Below are 21,251 nucleotides of genomic sequence, written 5' to 3'. Positions count from 1 at the left end.
TTTAAGTCTTTGAGCAGGCGGTGTAAGACGCTGGTTCTGCTCTCGCTCTTGGACCGCAGCTACGTGCTGCTGGTAGTAATATTTCACAGACGTAGCACTGGTCAACCTCCACCAGACAGTGAACTCTCACACCGAAAGTCTGCTTAAAGCTGCAGCATGTAAATTTAAAAAAATTAAAAAAAAGATTTTTGATGTGTATTAAAGTATGTCTAAAGTAGGTGAATTTATTGCCAGATAATTTTTCCATTTTGCCAGATAACATAGTATCATTTATACCTAAAGCGAAAAATTAACAGCCATTTCAGGCGATCGGCAGTGATCGGTGATCGGTGATCAGCAGAGATTGACCTCATGAATGATCGGTATTGGAATCGGCAGCAAAAAGCGTGATCAGAGCATCCCTACAAAATATTTATTCTTTATGGAAGACACTTGTGACTAAAACCATCACAGGTGTTTTGATCAAATAAGTATTGACTTGCTTCTTTACAGACAGTAAGTGAATAAAATGGATATAACAATCTGATGTGTAACAATGCCAAAATATAATGTTTCAATTGCTGACTTTGTGTTCTATAACTTTCTTATTTTTGTGTTTTATGATGTAAAGCACTCTGAGATGCCTTGTTAGTAAAAGGTGCTATACAAATAAAATTTTATTTTCATTTGATAGACAATGGTGTCAGCTATAAATCACTTTTCCCTCAGCAATTTAGGTAGTTTCGTAGCTGACTTTTCTAAGTATAAAATGGAGCCGTATGCAAGTGGCAAAAACCAACCACCGAGATGTTTTGTAACCAATAACAAAGTAATCTTCCATTGGCTACTCACAGTCTACTTTAAGGAAATGTGGTTATGTGACTCCAATAAATATGTAAAAACAAGTTATTGTAAAATTGGTTAAGGGTAGGCATAATCTGTCATGTTCAACTAGTCCGAACAGGGATCAGAAGCTAAATTAATGGAAATTGTTATGTAATGTTTACAGAAAAAGTTATAAAATTGAATTAAATTGTACGTCAATTAAATTTTTTTTATGTGGAAACCCAACTATAAAAAAGAAGTGATATGGAAAGGTTTCAGTACATTGTTAGGAAACCCTTTGTTTATCAGTAGGGAAGTGTGAAGGGATGAAATGGCAACTTGGGGTAAAAACCGGATTTGGACTGAGCAATGGCAACACCAGCAACCTTAACAACAGTTGCTGTTTTTATCTATTTATAAGTACTATAATAAATATGTTTTTCCATGATCATATACTTGGATAATCATAAACCAAAATTTTTTTTTAAACCACTGATCTATTAATTTTACTAAACAATAATGTCGTTCTACTTAGAATGCATTCTACATATCACCAACATTTGAACTTTTGTTTCTGAGATTTACAGTAACTTATTTGCACAATCTTGCCTCAAGTTTCCTGAGACTTGGGGCAAAGGTATTTCTCAGTTGCAGGAACTCATCTACGCATTGCTCCTGGAAGGATAAGTGATTAACAGCACTTCTCAGGAAACAAATTCACACAACAATGTGTGCTGTCGGCTGTCATCGCAGCTAGCGCTAGGAGGCTATTTATACCAAAGGTCATCCAGCACAGGCAGCATATATGTGTATAAACAGACACACTCACTGAAACAGACAAGAGTCCATTGTGTTCATTGGCACTATTCAGTGAGAGTTTATTGATGTACTTTCACTGGTTATGCTTCGCTGCACCCACTGGAATGTAATCCCCACACGTTCTACATTTTTCATATGTGAAATGTTAATTGCACAGAAATACTTCAATATTATACTTTCACAATGAAGTATCTTATAAAAAATAATTTTGCATTCACAAACAGCAAAAAGAAGAGTCATCAGAAGCACAACACTGAAGGCATCATCTAACTTGAGCACTCTTAAGCTATCAAAAGCTGACACGTACAGTCATTTTATTTAAAGGTAGGAAGCATAAATATATTGACTAACAAGCCTTGGAGAACAAAAAATGTGAGTACCAAGTGAGTATGCACAAATTATCTGGTTTTGGCTAAAACCACAATGCAGCCTGTACAGGATAAGGTTGTGAAATCCTTACACAACACTTCTAGTATTCCTTACGTTTACAAACCTATTTTTTCCTTTCACTTTAGATAGAAAGTTAATCGCTAATATGACTGAATGCAGGTAAAACATTTAAGCTTAGACAAAAGCAAACAAAAGTCTCAGAGATTTTGAAGAGATGTATGTACTCTCCACTCTCCATCCAGTCCAGTAGCGACAACAGCGGCAGGAGTAGCAAGTTGTACATATTTATAGCTGCTCGGTTTCTGACTGGCCCTGTTTGTCTGTCCCAAGACACAGTAATGTGTCAACGTCAGCTAGACAAACTGACAGGGGGCAAAAGAGAAACAACAAGCAGAAAAGGGAAAGCAAAAACTAAAAAATTTTTAAAAAGCAGCTGAAAAAAAAGATAAAAAGTTAAAAGGTGATGATGGCTGACTTAATGTACATACACACATTTCGCCAAGACGAATTTATATATACACAAAAGTGTGCTTTATTTGCAGTAAATAACTGACATTTGTTTTGTTTGTAGAAGAGTTTCTTCTAAAACTTGAAGTAATTACAGCTCAGTTGAACCATGGTAAAAATGTGCTTTTTTTCCCACCATTCTGAACAAGCTTTCCTTCTGTACGACACCCTGTGTAAATCTCTGAGGCACACATTACTAAAGGCCTAGTCTACTGTGACAAGTAGTAGACAGATCTCAGAGCAACTAAACATTCCTGATGCATTGGGTTGCAAAAATAATCAGTAATTAGGAAGTATAGAAATAATGTTTCATGGTGAGTAAAGAAAAAGTTTGAGTTATGAACAAGGTATTTCAGGCAGCTCCAGAGTAATGTTTCTGTGTAGAATGACTTACTCCTTTTTAAGGGGAACTAGAATGTTTTTCTTAAGAGCTTTGCCAAAAAAATAAAGAAACCAAACAGCAGCTACAAAGTCTGAAATTTACTACTTAAAGTGGAGAGAGTTGGGGGTAGGGAATTACCGCAGTGCATTATATGGAGGGATTTATATACTGTAAGGGTGGGTGTATTACTTTTGAGCTCGACAGCGAGTCTTGCATTATCGAACACGCAGCTCTAATTAATTGTCTCTCTTTGCCTTCCTACTTGTGATTTTAGCTGCTCTGTCTCACCTTTATACCTGTTCGGTTTGCTCTACTTTAACTCTTCTATAAGGATTTAGAAAAATGTTGCATTGTCCAACAAGTCTCGGTTTCAGTTGCAGGATTCAAATGGAAAGGTCAAAATTAATGTGCAGCCAACAAATATGGAGCAACTGTGTGATGCTCCAACCAAGCAATACCGCAGTTGTGAACAGAAAACGAATCTAACCCAATACTAGCAATATCTAATACATTGGCGAGCTGGTGTAATTCTTCCTTGAAATCATCATGAAAAATCTTTAATACAAGTCTTGATCTCAAAAAAGTATTTATGTCATTTTCAAATCTATTAGATAAATACTAGGCATCAAAACACTAGTTATGACAAAACCGCTAGCTTTTAATTTTATGTTTTTTATCCACTTGATGATGAAGATAGACAAACAAGTAAACAGATGGGAGTCATACTAGGGGTGACCAGGCCGCCTGGCTCACAGCCCTCATCATGCACAGAGTTAAAATTAGGTTGCTACCTAAAACTGCACAGTGTAAGAAAAGGGGCGGGTGGTGGGAAACCCCCTTGTAAGAGCCAAAGTCACCTTAGGAAAGGAGGTCAGACTGGACCATGTAATACTATTTCCTTATCAATGGCCAGTGTTGCAAACCAAATGCTCCTGAAAGGCCTGTGCGTCACAGACTCCTCAAGTGTCCATACATCAGACAGCCAATCTGGTTAAATAAAGATCTCTAAGAGGCTTTGCTGTACCTAAGCTAATAATAGTTTCGCCTCACTGGGAGATGCTTCAGTGAAGGAAGGATTGGTGGATGTTTGTGACACACCACCAAGACCATTGTGTTCTCACTGTAGCCACAGGGAACAGCCTGATCCGCAGCTGATGGAGGCATTTACCGTAGCTCCTTGACATAAAGCTCAACAGGTCCCTGGCTGAACATCACGCTGCCAGATGATTCTCACTTGGAAGATAATCTCTTCCTCCCTCTTTCTATTCTCTCTACACAAAAAGTGTGTTAGGGTGCTGTGACCAGCAATGACACACAGGCCTACATTCTGACAAACTCTGGTTTACTACAAGGACAAAGACGGATTTGTATCGAAATAAGATGAACTATTCATTACTGAATGCGTCATTTTTGTCATAATTTAAAAATAAATAATAATAAAAAAGTTGTGTGAAGATGCACTTGTGAGCACTGTTGTCTTACAGTATCAAGGTCCTAGATACAAATCCTTTATGCATTGAGTTTTTCAAGCCCTGGTTACTAATAAAACACTAACACGTTTATTGTTAGTGCTCCTGCTGAGACATATCAGTCTTATAAACATCCATGTAGTACTAAAGATCTAATCCAAAGATTTGGGTGTTGCCCTCACAAAGGAGACCTCGTTAGAAAAGAGATCCTCATCTTTGTGGCTAATAGATCTACTGCACTGTTTTCTATGCTAATGTTACTGCTTTACGTTTCTGCTTCTACTTTCTAATTTTCTACTCCTTTACATCTAGTTTAATTCATGCTGGTCTATTGTGAATATTTACTGCATTAATGTATAGATATACAGTACATATTCTTGTTTTAAAGTATTTGGGGTTACATATTTTACCAAAGCCCTGTCAAATTTAGACCACTTCATTAGGCTATAAATATGTTAACCTTATCTTTTTTGGTGCAGAAACTTAAGTTAATATAGAGGGGGTTCTTTTATTTGCTAACATCTCTACACTATCATGTAAAGAGTAGTGTTACACAGCAAGAATGGGAATAGAAAAAGTTGCACAATAAAAACATTTTTTTTAAAAACCAGAGCTACTTTTAGATACTACAGGACTTGGTATTTACCAAATTACAGTCCAGTTCTTTCTGTGTGTCAATTTCCAAAGAATTGTTTCTGTGTGCTTATGCATACGTGCATCTGCTCTTAACATATTAATGTCTCAGGTTACCAACCTGCCCTAACACCATGTGGTGCTGAAGCAGAGTGGTAATCTAAGCCAGGGTTCCCTTTCTTGTGGGCAGGCAGGTTGATTAGGAAAGGCTCTGATTACATCCCCTGTACGGAAGGCTTTGTGTTTTGGTCAGTCTCCTCTTTCAGCACTCATCAAGAGCTGCTAGTCAACAGAGCACAGAAATAAATGTCCCAGTAATCCTTGCACCATGGATCCTGGTAAAAATGCTATATATTATACAGAACATATGATAGATAATACATTGCTTTGTTTTGAGACAGAGGTTTTTAGTAATCTGGTTAGCAAACAAAGAAATTAAAACATGTTTTGTTTAACTTCACAAGAATTCAAGTCTGTCTACACATCAAGCAGCATCGACGGCAACTATATTCTTTTATTGAATAGCAATTATTATTTTACAGACGTATTTTACAGATGTAAAACAATTTTTATATGTAGGCCTATACACATCTGTAAAAATATTACAACAAAAAAACATTCACGAAATTTTCATCAATGTTTCAGTCTTGATACCAAAAGAAACGACACAACAAAAACTATCTGGTTTTAAGACATGGCCAGACAGAAAATCTTTCAATAAATTCAAACTAATTTTGCAACAATAAAGTACATACAAGCTGTTCATTAAAAAAACAAATTAAACTGGAATTACTAGATGTTATTATCAAACATCTGCAAGAATCAATGATCTGCTAATTTAATTTAGTGTTGGCAAACATTTGATCTGGTAGATTTGTTTCAAAAGCTAAAATTGGAAATGACTAAAAACCCAACAAATTATTCTGCAGAGCTACAACATATCACACCACTACTGCAGAGGCTTGTTGCCAAGCAGACAGATTTAGGATGATAACCCTCTTAACAATTAGCCACAAAACAGTATGTCTGCACCCAAAGTACAACTTATGTCCTTGCCATTTTTTCATTTATCACCAAAAGAGAAAAAATGTGCAGCTAAAACTGATTGTGCTGGTTTAAAGTCATGGAACCATGTTGGTTATAAAATTGTATTTAAGTCTTTTTTACTGGAAAAAAAAATCCACAACAATCGCATGTAAATGTAAGTGTGAATTATCTGCTGTGGCGTGTTAAATGTCCCTCACCAGTCAGCCTGAAAATTGGCCAATTCAGTTCCACTGCCAAGTGTTGCCCCTGACAAAAGGCTGATTGTATTTTTGCACTATTATTACAGTAACAGATTTGAAAAGCATAGAGGAAAGTCTATGTTCCCTCTTTCATGTCATAATCCAAAAAACTGTTAGAAACTAAAAGCTTTTTTTTTTTTAGCAAATGTACCACTAAAAGCTTTTTCACCAGAAAATAAATTTTAAAAAGTTAACAGCGTGCCCTGAACTAATAAATCTTTTCACCAATAATAAAAGATTTTCCCATGACTCTGGTACAGGCTTTAATTTATCTATGAAATAATTTACAATTACGGTAAATACATGCACTTTTTTTTGGTTTCAGAAACAAAAACATTGTAAATTTTTACTATGGATGTATACCTCTAAGCTTCCAGAGATGCAGTGATTACCGGCAGAGCTCACAAAGGTAAATTTAATTCCATCACCCAGGGTTTTCCAAGAACCCTGCGTCTGGCTGGTGCCCTGCATTTCTAAACACAGACCCAGTGACGCACTTGCACACACGTATTGTAAGGCTTGGCCTACACCTGTGTCTCTAATCCTTGTTGGTTGGGTTTGGGCCAAACTCACTGCTGATCCCTATATGTAAATGTGCCTGGGACCCCAGCTAAAAAAAAACCTTAAAATAATCATTAAAAGTGGGCAAAATAAACTTTTTGTTAAAAGCACGACAAAAAAGATACATAAAAGAATAATGGATAACAGAAACGGCAGATATACATCACAAAATTAATCTGACAAATGAAGAAGAGCCTTTTGGGGTTGCAATCTGCAATGGCATGTTTGGTTTATAGTAACAAGCCTTAAGACTGAGTAGCCAGTAGAGACTTAATAATGTCAGTCTAAGCCAATGCCAACATATGCCGGCAGCTAAATTAAGCTCCTAATTAACAATCTCATGCCGTGATAACATTATGGGATAAACGGAGTGCCAAGTAACCATCTGAACCAAATATTTACCAACAGACAAAGATCTTTCAACAGTATCAACCCATCTAAGAAAGATTAATGTGATTGTCGGAGAAGGTCTCTATTCAGATTTTTACTATGCATCTTACAATCCTAAATGACTGCATAAAAACAATTGTGGCCACATCTTTGACATTGCAATGCCAAGTTTTGTTCAGGCAAAACACAACTTTATATTTTTAATGCAAGGGGAAACAAGGAAAGATGTCAAATACCCTTTTACCCTTTCTGAGCGCAAAAGACAACAAAAAAGTGACTGACCTTTGTAAGTCTGTTTTCAAAGGTGAACCGCACCATGTCTCAAGTTAAATACACCCCCACAATAAGTGACACCCACAAAGCAAGAAAAATAAACCAAAGAGCTTGTGCTCCTACGTGCAGCATAACAGGAAGACATTTTTAGAATCCCAGCTTTATGAATGATGCAAATAATGTTTTCTTCTTCAAGGGATACTACAGGGTTTTTCTCTAGGTTTGGTTCTGTGGAAAGGTTATGAGCAGTCATTATTTTACATGTCTAAAACCCAGACTGATGCAACTTTCAGCCATCTAAACCAAAAAAAAAAAAAAAAAAAAAAAAAAAAAAATCAAAAGAATCTGCCACATTGCATTTTATATTATGAGGCACACAGAGGAAACCATAGTCAATACTTTACATGGAACTGTTCATCTTTGAGCGTCTTCAGTTTGCACTAGTATTTATTTTTGCCTTGAAGCTAAAGCTAACAACTAGTCCGAAGCAGGGCCCAGACTCTGCTTTGGATTTTTGTAGTTTTTAAATCAACTTCAGTCTTGAAGTTGATTTATCCCTATGCCACCCTACGTGGTGGCGTAGGGATAGCGCGGCCAATATTTGGAGGCCTTGAGTCCTCGACGCGGCCGTCGCAGGTTCGACTCCCGGACCCGACGATATTTGCTGCATGTCTTCCCCCCTCTCCTGTCAGCCTACTGTCATATAAGGGACACTAGAGCCCACAAAAGACCCCCTGGAGGGGTAAAAAAAAAACAACTTCAATCTTACTGCAATTTATAGTTTAAACCACTGTCATGTTTAATTAGATGGTTATTTATATAAGTGTAGTTATTTGCAATGAGTACAGAGGATCTCCGCACTCCATAACAACCTTCTCACTTAAATACAAATTGGAAAGCAACTTTCTCCTACTGCCTGAACCAAGAGTAATGCAGCACTGCCTCTCTCCCACAAGTCTGCGTAAATACTGACTGACTAAATTTTGTCAAGCGCTAAAATTTAGCGCTCGACAAAAAGCGCTACATTTTAGTGCTTTTTGACAGGGCCAACTATGAGGACACGTTTGCTTCCGACCTCTTTGCAAACTGAGCATTTTTAGAGAGTTAAGACACTGCTGGTAAGAAACCGAGTGTTCATAAACTCTTCACACAGCCCAACTTGGAAATATCTGACGTTAAACAGAAAGACTTGCTAAATGTCTCCATCGGTTTGTAGAAAAGTAGAAGAAAGCATCTGCGCATTTGAAGAACAGTCACTGCAGCGAGGACATGCATAACATCAGAGGCCACTGCCAACAGGAGTGACATTTAAACATTCTGTTGAAGCCGACTGTGCACGTGCCTGAAAAAGTCAATCAGGAAGAGGGAGAAAGAGAGCGACAGAGCAAGGCAGAGCGCCATACAAAGAAATAGTGCTTTTGTTTTGTGTGAGAGAGAATGCAAGGGAGCACAAGTGTCGGAAGAAAAACAGATCAGAGGGAAAGTGAGACAAGAGTTAAAAATAATGGGACTTAAAGAAAGGAGAGTAATTACAGCTGATCCACGGACCACTGATAAACGCTTTAGTACGCCTAATTTTTTCATCACAGTTTATACAAAAGCACACAAATTCTGAAGTCTATGCATCGATCAGAGCCTGTAGGCCAAACACCTCTTAAAAAAACATTAACATTTCTGGAACGGAACAGAAGCACTTCCCATTCAGTAGTCAGGCCAAAAAAAGACAGAAAAACAAGCAGGAAATAATTATGGCGCAAACAGGAAGACTGCAGTTTCCACTCAAAGAAAATACAACTGGAAGCTTTATGACAATCACTAAGTAAAGATAGCCTTTAAGATTATTTTTACCCAGTCCACAGCTTTATCACCTTATAAAATAACAACTTCAGGGTTGTTCATTCGTTTCTTTTTAAAAGCTTAAGTTGTTATTTTACCATTTTTATTGATTTAGCATGATAAATGTACAAATAAAGCTTTAAAAAGGGCCATGGAAGGGTTATGTTGAGTTCATTATACGGGGTTGAGTACAGAGCAGGGGAGAAGGGCATGCACGTATGCCCTGCACCCAAGTTTGGCACTGGTTGCTGGGAGACCAAGGGAAGTAGCTAGTTTTTCAAGCTGCAGCTTGAATGCAGTGTGTATCTGTTAGATTGTCAGAGGGAGGGCCTGGGATCACATTTAGGAGGAAGAGCGAGCCGCAGCAAGAAGGCGGCTCACAATATCCATCAGTCAGGACACTTCAAACTACTTCAGGAGCTGCACTTGTCAATGATTACTTGAGACTGAGTAGAGAGCAGTTTGACTCTGTTGACATGTAGAGAAGAGCAAGAGCAAGACTGCTAAAGAAGAAAAAAAAAAAAGATTATGAGCCCACAGAGATCTGAGGACTCGCATTCAAAATCCATTATGTTTATTAGAGGGAAATAGTTGCTATTTTTTAATTATAGGCAGTACCTTAGCTATGCAAAAAGACAGTGTGTATCTTAACCAATAAAAACCTGCAACCAATCTTCAAATAACTTTAGCATCAACAGCAGTGAGTTTGAATCAGAAGAAGGCTCCAATGGCAGTAGCTTCATTTATCAATTGTACTTGGAAATCGTTCTACCTCAGAGGCTGGATCTGATATTTAAACATGATACATGAGTCTCTAGAAATATCTCCAAAATATTTCTTTAGTCAAAAGAGGAGAAAGAAGATGCATTTTCAGGCAGGATTGTTTGGCCTATGAACACATATCTTAATGAAACAAACCGCTGGTGTACAAGACTCAGCTTGACACGATCAAGCAACAGGTTTAAAATGGGTTTCCCCACTTCCAGTGTAAAAACTATTTTAAAAAGTGCTCATGCTCTGACTAAAATGTCTAAAATGTTATTGTGAAAACATAAAATACTTTGAGAACCTAAAGTTGCATTTTCTTTAGTTTAAAATACAGTGAAATGTAAAAAGCCTAAATATCACAAATGTTCTAAGAATTGTGGAGTTCAAATGCCTATTATTCAAGTAGTACAGTCCCTTAAAAAAAGTATTAGTACCCCTTGAACATTAAACTTCAACATAATGGGGTTTTTATTCAAAAGGCCTACAAAATGTATGTATAGTATAGTAATATGTATTGTGAAGAGGAAGGAGAATAAAACTCTACATCAACAAACAAAAATCTGAAAAAACTGTATACTGCACTAGTATCCAGTCTCCCTGATACCATACATTTTAAGAACCACCTTTCACTGCAATTGGTGGTTCATTTTAAGAACCAAATTTCACTGCAATTGGTGGTTCATTTTAAGAACCACCTTTCGCGGCAAGTGTTTTGAAGGATGTCTCTGCTGTATTCTGGAGACTAAACAGTTTGCAGATTCTTCCTTGCAAAACAGCACAAGCTGGATCGACAGCATCAATTTTCAAGCCACTGACTGTCAATTAAATTTAAGTGTGGATAGTTTTTCTTCTGGGATTGCCCTTTATTTACTTCTATCCATCTTACTTCCATCATTTCTGCATCATTCCTGTCCCAGCTGAATAAAAGTGTTCCCACAGCATAATGCTGCCACCACAATGTTTCTTACTAGGGATGGTGTCTTTAGGTAAGGAGGAATGTTAGTTGTTTTTTTTTATGCTTTTTGCATATGGGGCAAAAAAAATTACACAATGGTCTTATTTGAGGAATTCATCTTTCTCAGCACATTTGCTGTATCCCCCTGAACAGATAGCTGTCCTACTTTAGTTTTGTTTCCATGTAGCTTCTCCAGAGTTAGCATAGTCCTTTTGGATGCACCTATGATTAATAGACTCCTTTCTCTCTTCAAAGTTTACATGGATGGCAAAATCTTGGTAGAATTAGTGTTCTGGCAAACCTTTTTTATTTCTGTTGACAGATCAGGAAATGTTCTGTGAGATGTTCAAAGCTTGAACGATTGTTTTATAACCTTGCCCCTTCTGTAAGCTTTTCCACAACTTTTTCCTTGATGTCTCTGGTGTTTCAACTAACAAAAACAGTGCTGCCAGTTACAAGGCAAATTTAGATGTAAATGTAGGAATTTATTGGAGAATGTAAAAACATCGGTTCCCATTACTTGAGTTGACCCTCACTGTGGACTGAACATAAGGGGTCTCGAAATGGCCTGTGGAAATAAGTCAGTCACACTAGTTTCATCAATTTGTTGAAAAATATTACAAAATCATAGCTTGAAATTGATAGAAACATAGAACAATAGTTGTTGGGACTAGTTGTGTTGCCATCTTGCAAATATTAAAATAGCTCTTTAGCCATGTTTTATACTTCAACCACAGATAGTCTGTGGTTTAAAGAAGTCATTTCGACATTTAAAAGTTATTTCCTCACTTTAAAAAAGGGCAGAACGCAGAAAGAAAAAACAATCCCTAGATGCAGACGTTTTACAGATTTCACTCTGCTGTAATGCAAACTCTGACATGTTGATGCAGCGCAGCCAACAGTAGCTTGAGTTACACTAAATTTAAACTAGACAGATGCCTTGCATAGTTACTCATGCCTCACCCCAGGAAACAAACGTCTCATTCATCATGCTGGGTGCCGGGACCCCCTAACTTCAGCGGGGTTAGGGGGTAGCCACATGATGATCCAACTCTAGATGTTGACCATATACTGTCCAACCTTTGACCTCACTATGTTTACATTTAAATTGATATACAACAACTGTAAGCTCATAAGCTCTCGTCTCCAGTCTTGGTTAAAACTTGAGTTCTATTCAAATTTGTTCATCAATACAATTTGCTTTTCTTTCTTAATTATTTCAATTTTCTATATAAAATTCTTAATTGTTTTTGCTCTACAAGCATTGGGAACATAAAAACTTTTGAAATCAAACTTTTAGTGAGAGAATAAAAATATGTTTAGAGTATTTCAATCCAGGAAGAAAAGTTTCTGAATCAGAAATTTAAAAAGAAAATAGTCAGTAAAAAGTGTCTTCTCTTGTCATTTCAGGAAAATGTGATAATATTTTTGATCATTTCTGAATGTGTTGTGCTGTACTAAACAGCTGTTAGAAGACTCATCTGTCTCCTGTTGATAAAACCAACACCTGGCTAGAATACAGCACTGCCGCCAAACTCACCTGGTGATGTGGCGCAAAGCATACTTCCACTCTTCTCCTCCTTACAATGAAACGGTGAAGAGTGCAGACTTGCTGGGACAACAGGGATTTTCCTGCTCTAAGTACAAAGTAGTTACTAGAACCTGCCGCCTGCCCTCTGCCACTCTCTTTGGGAGCTCAAAATAGTCCACCATGAGAGCGATGTAATTTCAGTCTTTCCCACGACAAGGACTAGGAGGATCGTGCTCTTGGCTCACAGGAGTAAAGCAATGACAATAACAGGCACAAGGGCAAAAGCGCTTTGTCCGTTACTTGTTCTCAGTTTAAACATTTCACTGTTATAAAATCATCTGCTTGACATTTCTTTACATCCAAACATGACAGCGAGAACTGCGCTGGTATATATATATTTAAAAAAAGGCTCAGCTCAATAACAGTTGCAAATCAAACCTGACTAGTCACTGAGTGGTTTTGGTGACTGTTGGCATCTGGATATTTCATTAGCTTAGATCAGCCTCTCTGATGTCACCTGTGGTTTCTTTCATATCCTGAGAGAGCCGTAAGAGGAAAGAAGCCTGAGGCGTCCTGGTAGCAGGTCTGCAACTCTGTTTTTGCTACCATACGAACAATAAATAGGGGCTTGGGGGAAACTTCCAGCTGTATGACAGCAACAATAGTAAGTACATATGAAATTTGAAAAAAGACAGATTAGGCTACTTAAGTAGAACAAAAACAGTCTGTCTTCCTCTCACCAGCTAGACATGCTGTGCCCCCCACTTCTATCACTCCTCCCTACCATCTGAACCCCACATGGTATGATCGGGCAGAAAGCCAGACACCTCTACACCGGATCTACTACCCTGTCACCCATAAGCGGCACTGCTGGCCCACCCCTTCTTTATTTCTAACCCCCAATTAGTCCACCACAAAATCCTGTCCTGCCGTATCCACGTTTGTCTACTTCAGCACTGAATCAATTATGTTTTCCTCTCCTCAAGAAAAACATCAAGTGTACATCAACAGTAACAAAAAAGCTTAAAGACAAGAATTAGAAATTTCTTCTGGGAATTTAAATACATCCTTAGATTACATGTCAGTTAATAAAAAGGAAAAGAACACAACTTTGAAGTTGTCTGTAGTAAGCAAAAACATCACTCATCCGTTATCGGTGCTGCCACTTTCAGAGGAATTTGTTCCACAATGACAGAGTAGAAATTTACAAAGTGAAGAGCCATCAACCGACACTGATTTTTACAGTTAGTCACATACGCTATATGACTCACATCTAACAAGTGGTTTCATTCATCAAGGAAGATCACAGCAGGTGGTCTACCTTTTTTTTTTTTTAAATCAGTCTCTGGCCTAAAGAAATTTAGATATAAATGTATTGATTATATTTTTCATCAGGATTTTTTCTCCAATCCTAAATATTTGTCTAACTGTTCTTCCATTATTCTTTAGTTTCTTGTGTCTTTATGTATTGCTGATTGAAGTTGTTGAAAGATGTTCTGATATTTTCCTAAAGATTGTCAAAATAAAACAAGCACTGACTGCTTCAAAAAGAGCATGTGGTTCACAATACAATCACAAAGTGTCTTTGTTTTTCCCAAAAAGCATTCTAAAGTAAATAAAATTTGTGCTTGATGTTATTTCTACAGGTGGGCTGTTAATATCCATTCTGAACTCCTATGTTCACATGCGGTACATAAATACTGTAGTTGTATGTGTTCCTCTGCTAGCCTTGGGACTGACTAGTTAGTCATAGTCCTTCCACCTAAATCCAGACTGGATAAATGGGTGAAATTCCTGGTAAGTGTTTTCATCTGTTTGTGCAAAGGAGACACATGTAGAGTCACTATTTGTTTCAACAGTCATCAGTTCTTCAAAAACTGTTTGTGGCCAAAAGACAGAGGCTGAAAAACTAAGTTAGCATTCAAAACAAGACAATAAGGGAGCCAATCTTTAGCCTACCCATAATTTAATGTGATTCACATTCCTAAGTTCACGAGTTAATTTAAATAAATTACCAATTCAAAGTGAATTTCAGTTCAATACAAGAAAGACATTTTAGAACCTATTAAAGTGAAATGCAGAGAAATCTGAAGTACTCTTAAACCAGAGTGCAATATGCAATGATTTATGGTGTTTGAATATTTAAAATAAGTAAAAAGAGACAGCATGGACACTTTATGTCTTGTATATTCTGTTACCAATAAAACACTTCACTTCCGTATTAGACAATATTGTGATTGCAATAGTATGATGATATCAGGTGTGATTACTTTTTTCTTCTTTCCTCCCCTTCTCATCTAGGCTTTCATCACTCTCTGATGTTTAGCATTTTGGATGACGCAATTTGTGTCCAGTGTAAACATCTGCTGCCATCAGACTCCACCTACCAGAAATGTTTTATTACATTTTACATCTCAACACTTGGAATACAACAATTATTGTACTTCAAATAGTCCTTTGCAATCCGAATACTGTACACGGATACTGTGATGACCATACATGTGTGATATATTCTGTACCCGTCTTGAAAATGAGATTGTGGATCTCCATGAGGCTAACCTGTATAACTAGTAATAATAATAAAGCACTGCTAAACTCAAACCTGCTTCGTGAAATTTTATAATAGAGCAAAGAAACTTTATCATGTTTTACAGCACCAAACATATCAAAATAAAAAAAAGTCATAAGCAAAACAAATGACCATTGAAGCCTGTCAGTAACAGATTTAGCAGATTCAGACATTTTGTGCTGACTTTCTTATATATGACGGTGACTTCTGTTTTTGTAAGATATCTTTGTAGGGCAGCGTTACAGAACTAGTAAAAGAAAAAAAAAAAAAAGAGTAATGATGAATCAACTTGGCAAATGTGTTCTTTTATTTCGCCTCAAAATATCAGGGGAAATCCCTTACAGTAGGTTTGTCCAGTGTCTGTGAATTGAAGAGTGGAATATTTATCCTCAATGAACAAGCAGTTTCCTGAACAATAAGAAAACGCAGAGCGAGACATGCACATAAGCATACAAAGAAGAAAACATAAAAGATAAACAGACAATTGTGGTGTACAGTACTCTACCATCTCTCTGAGGTTCAGTACATTCCTAGATATGCGTAGGAAGACACTGTGTTAAATACAAGCTTAGACTGAAATAAAAAAAAAACAAGATTCACAAAACAGACTACTAAAAATGAAGGAAGGGAAATGCTTCTTTGGAAAGTATACTGAATAAAAGTCGTGAAGACTTGAACTTATTTGACTAACAACTAACGAGTGACTCAAGGAAATATAAATGTCAGTTATTCTCATGAGATTTCCCCCCTATTTGTTATGAAAATGAGATTTACCTTCACAGGAGGAGATTAAGTCAGAAATGAGCAATTCCCCATTACTGCGCTCGGGTTATCCAGTTTTTAATTCAGACAAACACCCCCACCCGACTCCCACTTTTGGCGGAGCAATACAGTCAAAACCAGACGAAAACCACTTGCATAGCAGAGGTTTTATTTCAACGCATATTCCAAATGCAGTTTTTCCTCCTCGTCCCAATGCCAATTCAAACTTCATTTTTTTAAATCAAGAGGAAAAGTTGATTTAAGACTGCAAAAGCCAAACCCTTGTGAAGTTATTTTATTTCATCCAAGTTTAATGAAAAGGCTATGGCAGGGAATTCACTTGTTCCATTTGTTTCAAACCACAGATGAAATAATTGAAGTTTGAGCTTAGTGCTGATAAATAACTTGACATGGGTTCGACAGTGGGCCGCATAAATATGTTAATAAATATAAATAAATATGTTCTTAGAAGTCAATCAAGAATCTTCTGCGAATAAATTAAAGCAAATGCACTGCAACTCTGTGCTCATCTGACTCAGGTAGTTTTTTAAATAGTCATCTGAAAGTACAAGTTTCCATATCGTTTTGATTCTTTTACTTGTATTTTCATAATTTAAGATATCCTACAATTAAGGAACCTCTTCTCTTGTGCTTGTCTGCCATCATTAAAACATCCTGGGTATGAAATTATCTCCATAACTCACACAAGTCTTTTTTTGCATTCCTCTTGGCATTATTCTTGAAAATATGTTAAAATAAAAATACTTACGAGATTTGACTCACAATTATGGTGTTATCCTGATTTCAATAATGACATGTTTCTATATAGTCATACAATTTTGCATAAAGTCTGAAAAAAAAACAGTTTCAAGAATAATAAACTAACAGCAAACTTTAGCTAAACATAATTTCTAGTAATTCTGAGACTAATCTTCAGCGTAATTTAATATAAATATGTATCACAAATGTTACTGGCTAAGAAAATCATCCAATATCCTAATTTTTCTGTCTGATATGATTTCTTTCACAGTAGATCTCTGAAATGCTCAATAACTAACAGAGATGTTTGACTTCATCCATAACTTCTAAGTTGCTAGTTTACTTTAAATAATGATTAATCTGTAAAATATTTCTATCACCTATATAACCGTGGCCTCCAAAATAATTACACTAGGTAGAAAAAGGAGAAATTTCAGGAGAAAGTTCCCCTTGTAGGCTCCTCTTTAAGGTATGGTTTCACCTTTATTTAGATTTTAACCCAAAGCATCTTTTTTAGCATAGTACACTTGTGACATCCGAGACAAGCTTTCTATCATAGGCTTTCAACAATGCACTTTGACAGCCACAATGTTTTGCCTCCATTGTGCCCTGACCATTCTGTTTGGAAAAGTATGGATGCAGAAAGGGGGTCAAAGTTGACGATAACAAGGACAAATTCTTTGTGGACTGTACTGCAATCACTGTGCAAAAAGTAGGAAAACAAAACAATAAGAGGGTCACAATGAGCAACACCCTGTCCAAATTTTGTCCTAACCCATTTGTGTGTCACTTATAAAGAAACACACAGGGATTAAAATGTGTAGACGTAAAAAAATGAAATGCGTGCAGAGAGGTTTGATTTGTGTACGCAATGCATTTAAAGTTGCATTTATTTTCATCATAATTGAAATCATCATTATAAATTTTAAGTGGCATCAATTCAACTTAAAATGAAAACATTTATTATTTTCCAAAACCATTTTCTTCTGTTTATATTTTTCTGCATTCTGACTTTGTAATGGTTTTTGATTTGAAATAACAATAATATTAAAAAGCAGAGGATTAATTGCATATAATAATTGGCAAGATGCCATTTTTCTCAATACATCACATGCAAAGTTTTGAGGCGTTTTTGGAATAACATTGTATTGTTTTTCAACATTTGCAGTAGCTTTGTGAGCTCAGAGGGCCAAAATCAAAAGTAAAGAAGATTTTTGAATAACTGTAGAGATCCACTGAATTGCCACGGCAATATGCTTAGTTTAATGTATAGTTTTTGTTTTAAATTTTAACAGTTTAAAACAACTAGTATTATTTTACTTGCATCTTTAACGTTATGGTTAAACAGCACAATATATGCACAGTACTCAAAGATTCAGGAAGCAATCTTAACAGAAAGTAAGTGGTGATGATGATTAAGTTCTACATGATGGAATGTCTTGCAACCACAGTAGAGCCGACAAACTATTGATAAAATATAGATTATTTCCAAATAAAGTTCTAATAGTTCAAACAGGAGAAATAATAAATATAAAAAGAGGTATTAAGTGACACAAGAATGTTTCTTATACTTGTCATAGTATTATGTTGTGTGCCTCCTCATTACTTGCATTTTCATCATGAAATAAAACACAGACCGCTTAATGGTATCAAAGTATACCAAAGTGTATGGCATGCAGTATGTTACCGTTTGAAAACCACAGAGAATTACATGACACCATTCCTATGGTTTAAAGTACTTCTTCTAAGACGCCAGAAAGAGTACAGCAATTTTTTTTCCTGGTTGTGTAGTATAAAACAATGCAGTGCTACCCCTCCCCTACATGTTGCTGTGCACTGGCTACAACACTATTCTCATGCTCACAAAAAAAGTTATCCAGATATTTCTAATCACAGGACAAGACTCATGTTTTAACAACTGAGAGACGCCCCCCCCCATGACTCTAAAAGGTTATCTCCTTCATACTATAGTTTTTGCTCAAGTCTGCCGATCATAGACAAAATGCCAAAACAAAAATGTTACAATATTTAGAACATATTTAACTGTTAATAGCTGATATGCTATATTTTTTAGCAGCAGTATGAAACATGTTGTTTTTGTTTTGAATCCAGAGCAATAAGTTCATATTATACATTTTTGTGTTAGTGCAGCTGTAGTGCAGTATATGTGATATAGTTACTCAAGGTAATAATACTGTTAGAATCTCATATAGCCCCATATTTATAATATCTGTTTGGATTTGATTAAAAATGAAAACAGAACTGTAGTTTTCATCAGACTTCTTTTTTAATTAATGGGTTTTCACTGAAGCTGCATCATTTTGTTTCAAGACAGAAAGATGCAACCTGCTAACACTCTGCAAGTTCCAACATATAAATGCAATGCTGCACAATTTGAAGTCGTTTATTCTTTTAACTCTTCTAGATCTTTGCAATTACACATGCTATGGGACATTGTACAGTTTTGAGAAATGTAAACAAAGTCTTTGTCATTAAAAGTACAATGGAAATGTTTTAAATACATGAAAACCACACATGCAGTTATCCATTCCAGGCACAATTGTTTTTAAAAACACTGCAACTCCATTTCTGCTCTGGCCCTGACTTATTTTGTAAATAAGGTAATAAAAGTTTTGACAACAAGAGCCTCTCTTACCAGGCAGAAATGTGGTACAATGACATTCAGGCTGTTCCCGCTCAGGCATACCTCACATATGCCACATCAACCAAACTAAAACACAGCCGATGACTTTAACTTCAGCAAGATTAGATTAGATTAGTATAAGAGCCTGGATGGCCAAAAGATGACAATTCAAAATAAAACTCAACATGATGCCAAAAGGATTTTTTTTTATTATTCTAATTATTTTTTGCAACCCCCCTACAGACTCAAACTCATACAATGAGCACAATATAATCTTTTCGTAAGGCTTTGGTTTTCTGAATAAGACATATTAAATTACGCAAAAATGCCATCCAATAATCAGTTATTTCAAATTGATCACTTTATAAAGATTTACTTAGCAGTTTCCCATTGTGTGTGGATATCAATCTCCAGCATACATAAAGCGGTCTTAGAAAAACTAGTAGAGTTTTTAAAGAAACTATTTTAAGCGCCAACATTTATTAAAGAAGAATGTAAACTGATCAATTAATGTGTAATGTGGGGGGAAGGCGCATGATTTGACTGTTAGAGGGTTTATGCCTCCCACGCTTTCCCCGCCACCACTTTGCATTAACGCCTTTGTAACTAACAGGTCTGTAACAGGTAAAACTCTTAACTTTGTCATTGAGTGACAAAATCTTGCATTTTTGCTAACACGTGAACTTAGCATAGCAAGCTAATGACAGCTGGAGTGTGGACGTGTCTTACAGTGTCAGATAAAATGACTTAATGTGTACATTATAAATAATCAGTATGGCGCAAGGACTGGTTATTCTCTGTTGTGTTACTGCAAGCAAAAGTTGCCGGACAAAGCTAGGGCAACAAACAGATGTGCAAGTTATGACATAACATATTGAGCCCTAACTTTACTACCCACACTTAAAACACACAGTGTTGAGCGTGTGTGCAGAGTGAAAACGCACTGACCTGCGGGGCCTAAAGGCTGCTGCTGCCCGTCCTCTCCGAAAATCAGTCTGAAGTCCAGCTCCTCATTGCCGGGGCAGTTTGCAGTAGTCATCGGGTTTGACAGCTGGGGTTCTCACCCCCTCCACCACTCGACCGTCGACGACCGCTGGGAGCAATTTGCGCCGTCCGAAAATGTCACAACATTTACCGACTGCCACGGCGCCAAAACTTTAGACTTTTGTTCATTTAACTCAGCTTTCTGTAACACGCGCGCTCTCGTTTTAAACTCGAAATCCAAAAAAAACAACAACAAAAAAACAAACACACACACAACAGCTCACAGGGCTCTTCTCTCTCTTTCTCTCCGTCTGTCTGTCTCTTCCTCCGGCAGTTAACGAGCGAAATTCTGGCTTGAACTTTCAGAGAGAGCCGCCTGCCCCCTCTGCCTCTCCGTGTCTGCTTTCTTCTGTCTTCCACGCAAAGCTCAACAATAAACCCGCGTTTCCCTCTTGTTTAACGCTCTCTGAAAGGCTGCAGAGACACCCGTGTTAATTGTACGTTTCCCTCTCCCTCCTGTCTGTTTCTCTGCCTCTCTCCCTGGAGCTCCGATCCCAACTTTCACTAACCCCGCGTGACAAGGCAGTTCCAGCGCTGACGTCAGCAAACACAACACGGCACGCACACGAGCTCGTTTAATCGGCCTTAATAAACAATTAAATTAGTAAACAATTACAAATACACCTTTAGCATACCTAAACATGTAGCTTTGTTTAAATGTCGTACTATTAAAAAAAAATTACAATAATACGTCCTTAATATAAATTAATCACATCAGATTGTCAATAAAACTTCTTAATAAAGCGCAGTTTCCATATTCTGGAAAACTGGAATACAAAAATAATTTGAGCTTCTTTTAGCACGTTTTGGAAAAAAAAAAGAGGTTCCTATGAGATGAAAAACAGAAAACAAGTAGTAATTTTGTTTGT

At 36.8% G+C, this 21,251-nt stretch overlaps 1 protein-coding gene across 3 annotated transcripts in view; it reads right to left on the bottom strand.

The window, feature by feature from the left end:
* nfatc3a (nuclear factor of activated T cells 3a) overlaps window positions 1-20,916 on the bottom strand; it is a 64,014-nt gene extending 43,098 nt beyond the window's left edge. Inside the window, exon 1 of one of the 3 annotated variants that reach the window (XM_028014965.1) lies at window positions 20,287-20,916. In XM_028014965.1, the coding sequence (XP_027870766.1) occupies window positions 20,287-20,377 (91 nt within the window). In that variant the 5' untranslated portion in view covers window positions 20,378-20,916. Of the gene's footprint in view, window positions 1-12,613; window positions 12,705-20,286 lie in introns of those variants that run through there. The other 2 variants (XM_028014967.1, XM_028014968.1) reach the window with 2 other exon arrangements.
* Window positions 20,917-21,251: the final 335 nt, after the last annotated feature.

Source organism: Xiphophorus couchianus, chromosome 4, assembly GCF_001444195.1.
Source record: "Xiphophorus couchianus chromosome 4, X_couchianus-1.0, whole genome shotgun sequence".
NCBI lineage: Eukaryota > Metazoa > Chordata > Actinopteri > Cyprinodontiformes > Poeciliidae > Xiphophorus > Xiphophorus couchianus.
The sequence above is the reverse complement of the archived record's forward strand: the minus strand, read 5'-3'. Positions and strand labels throughout refer to the sequence as shown.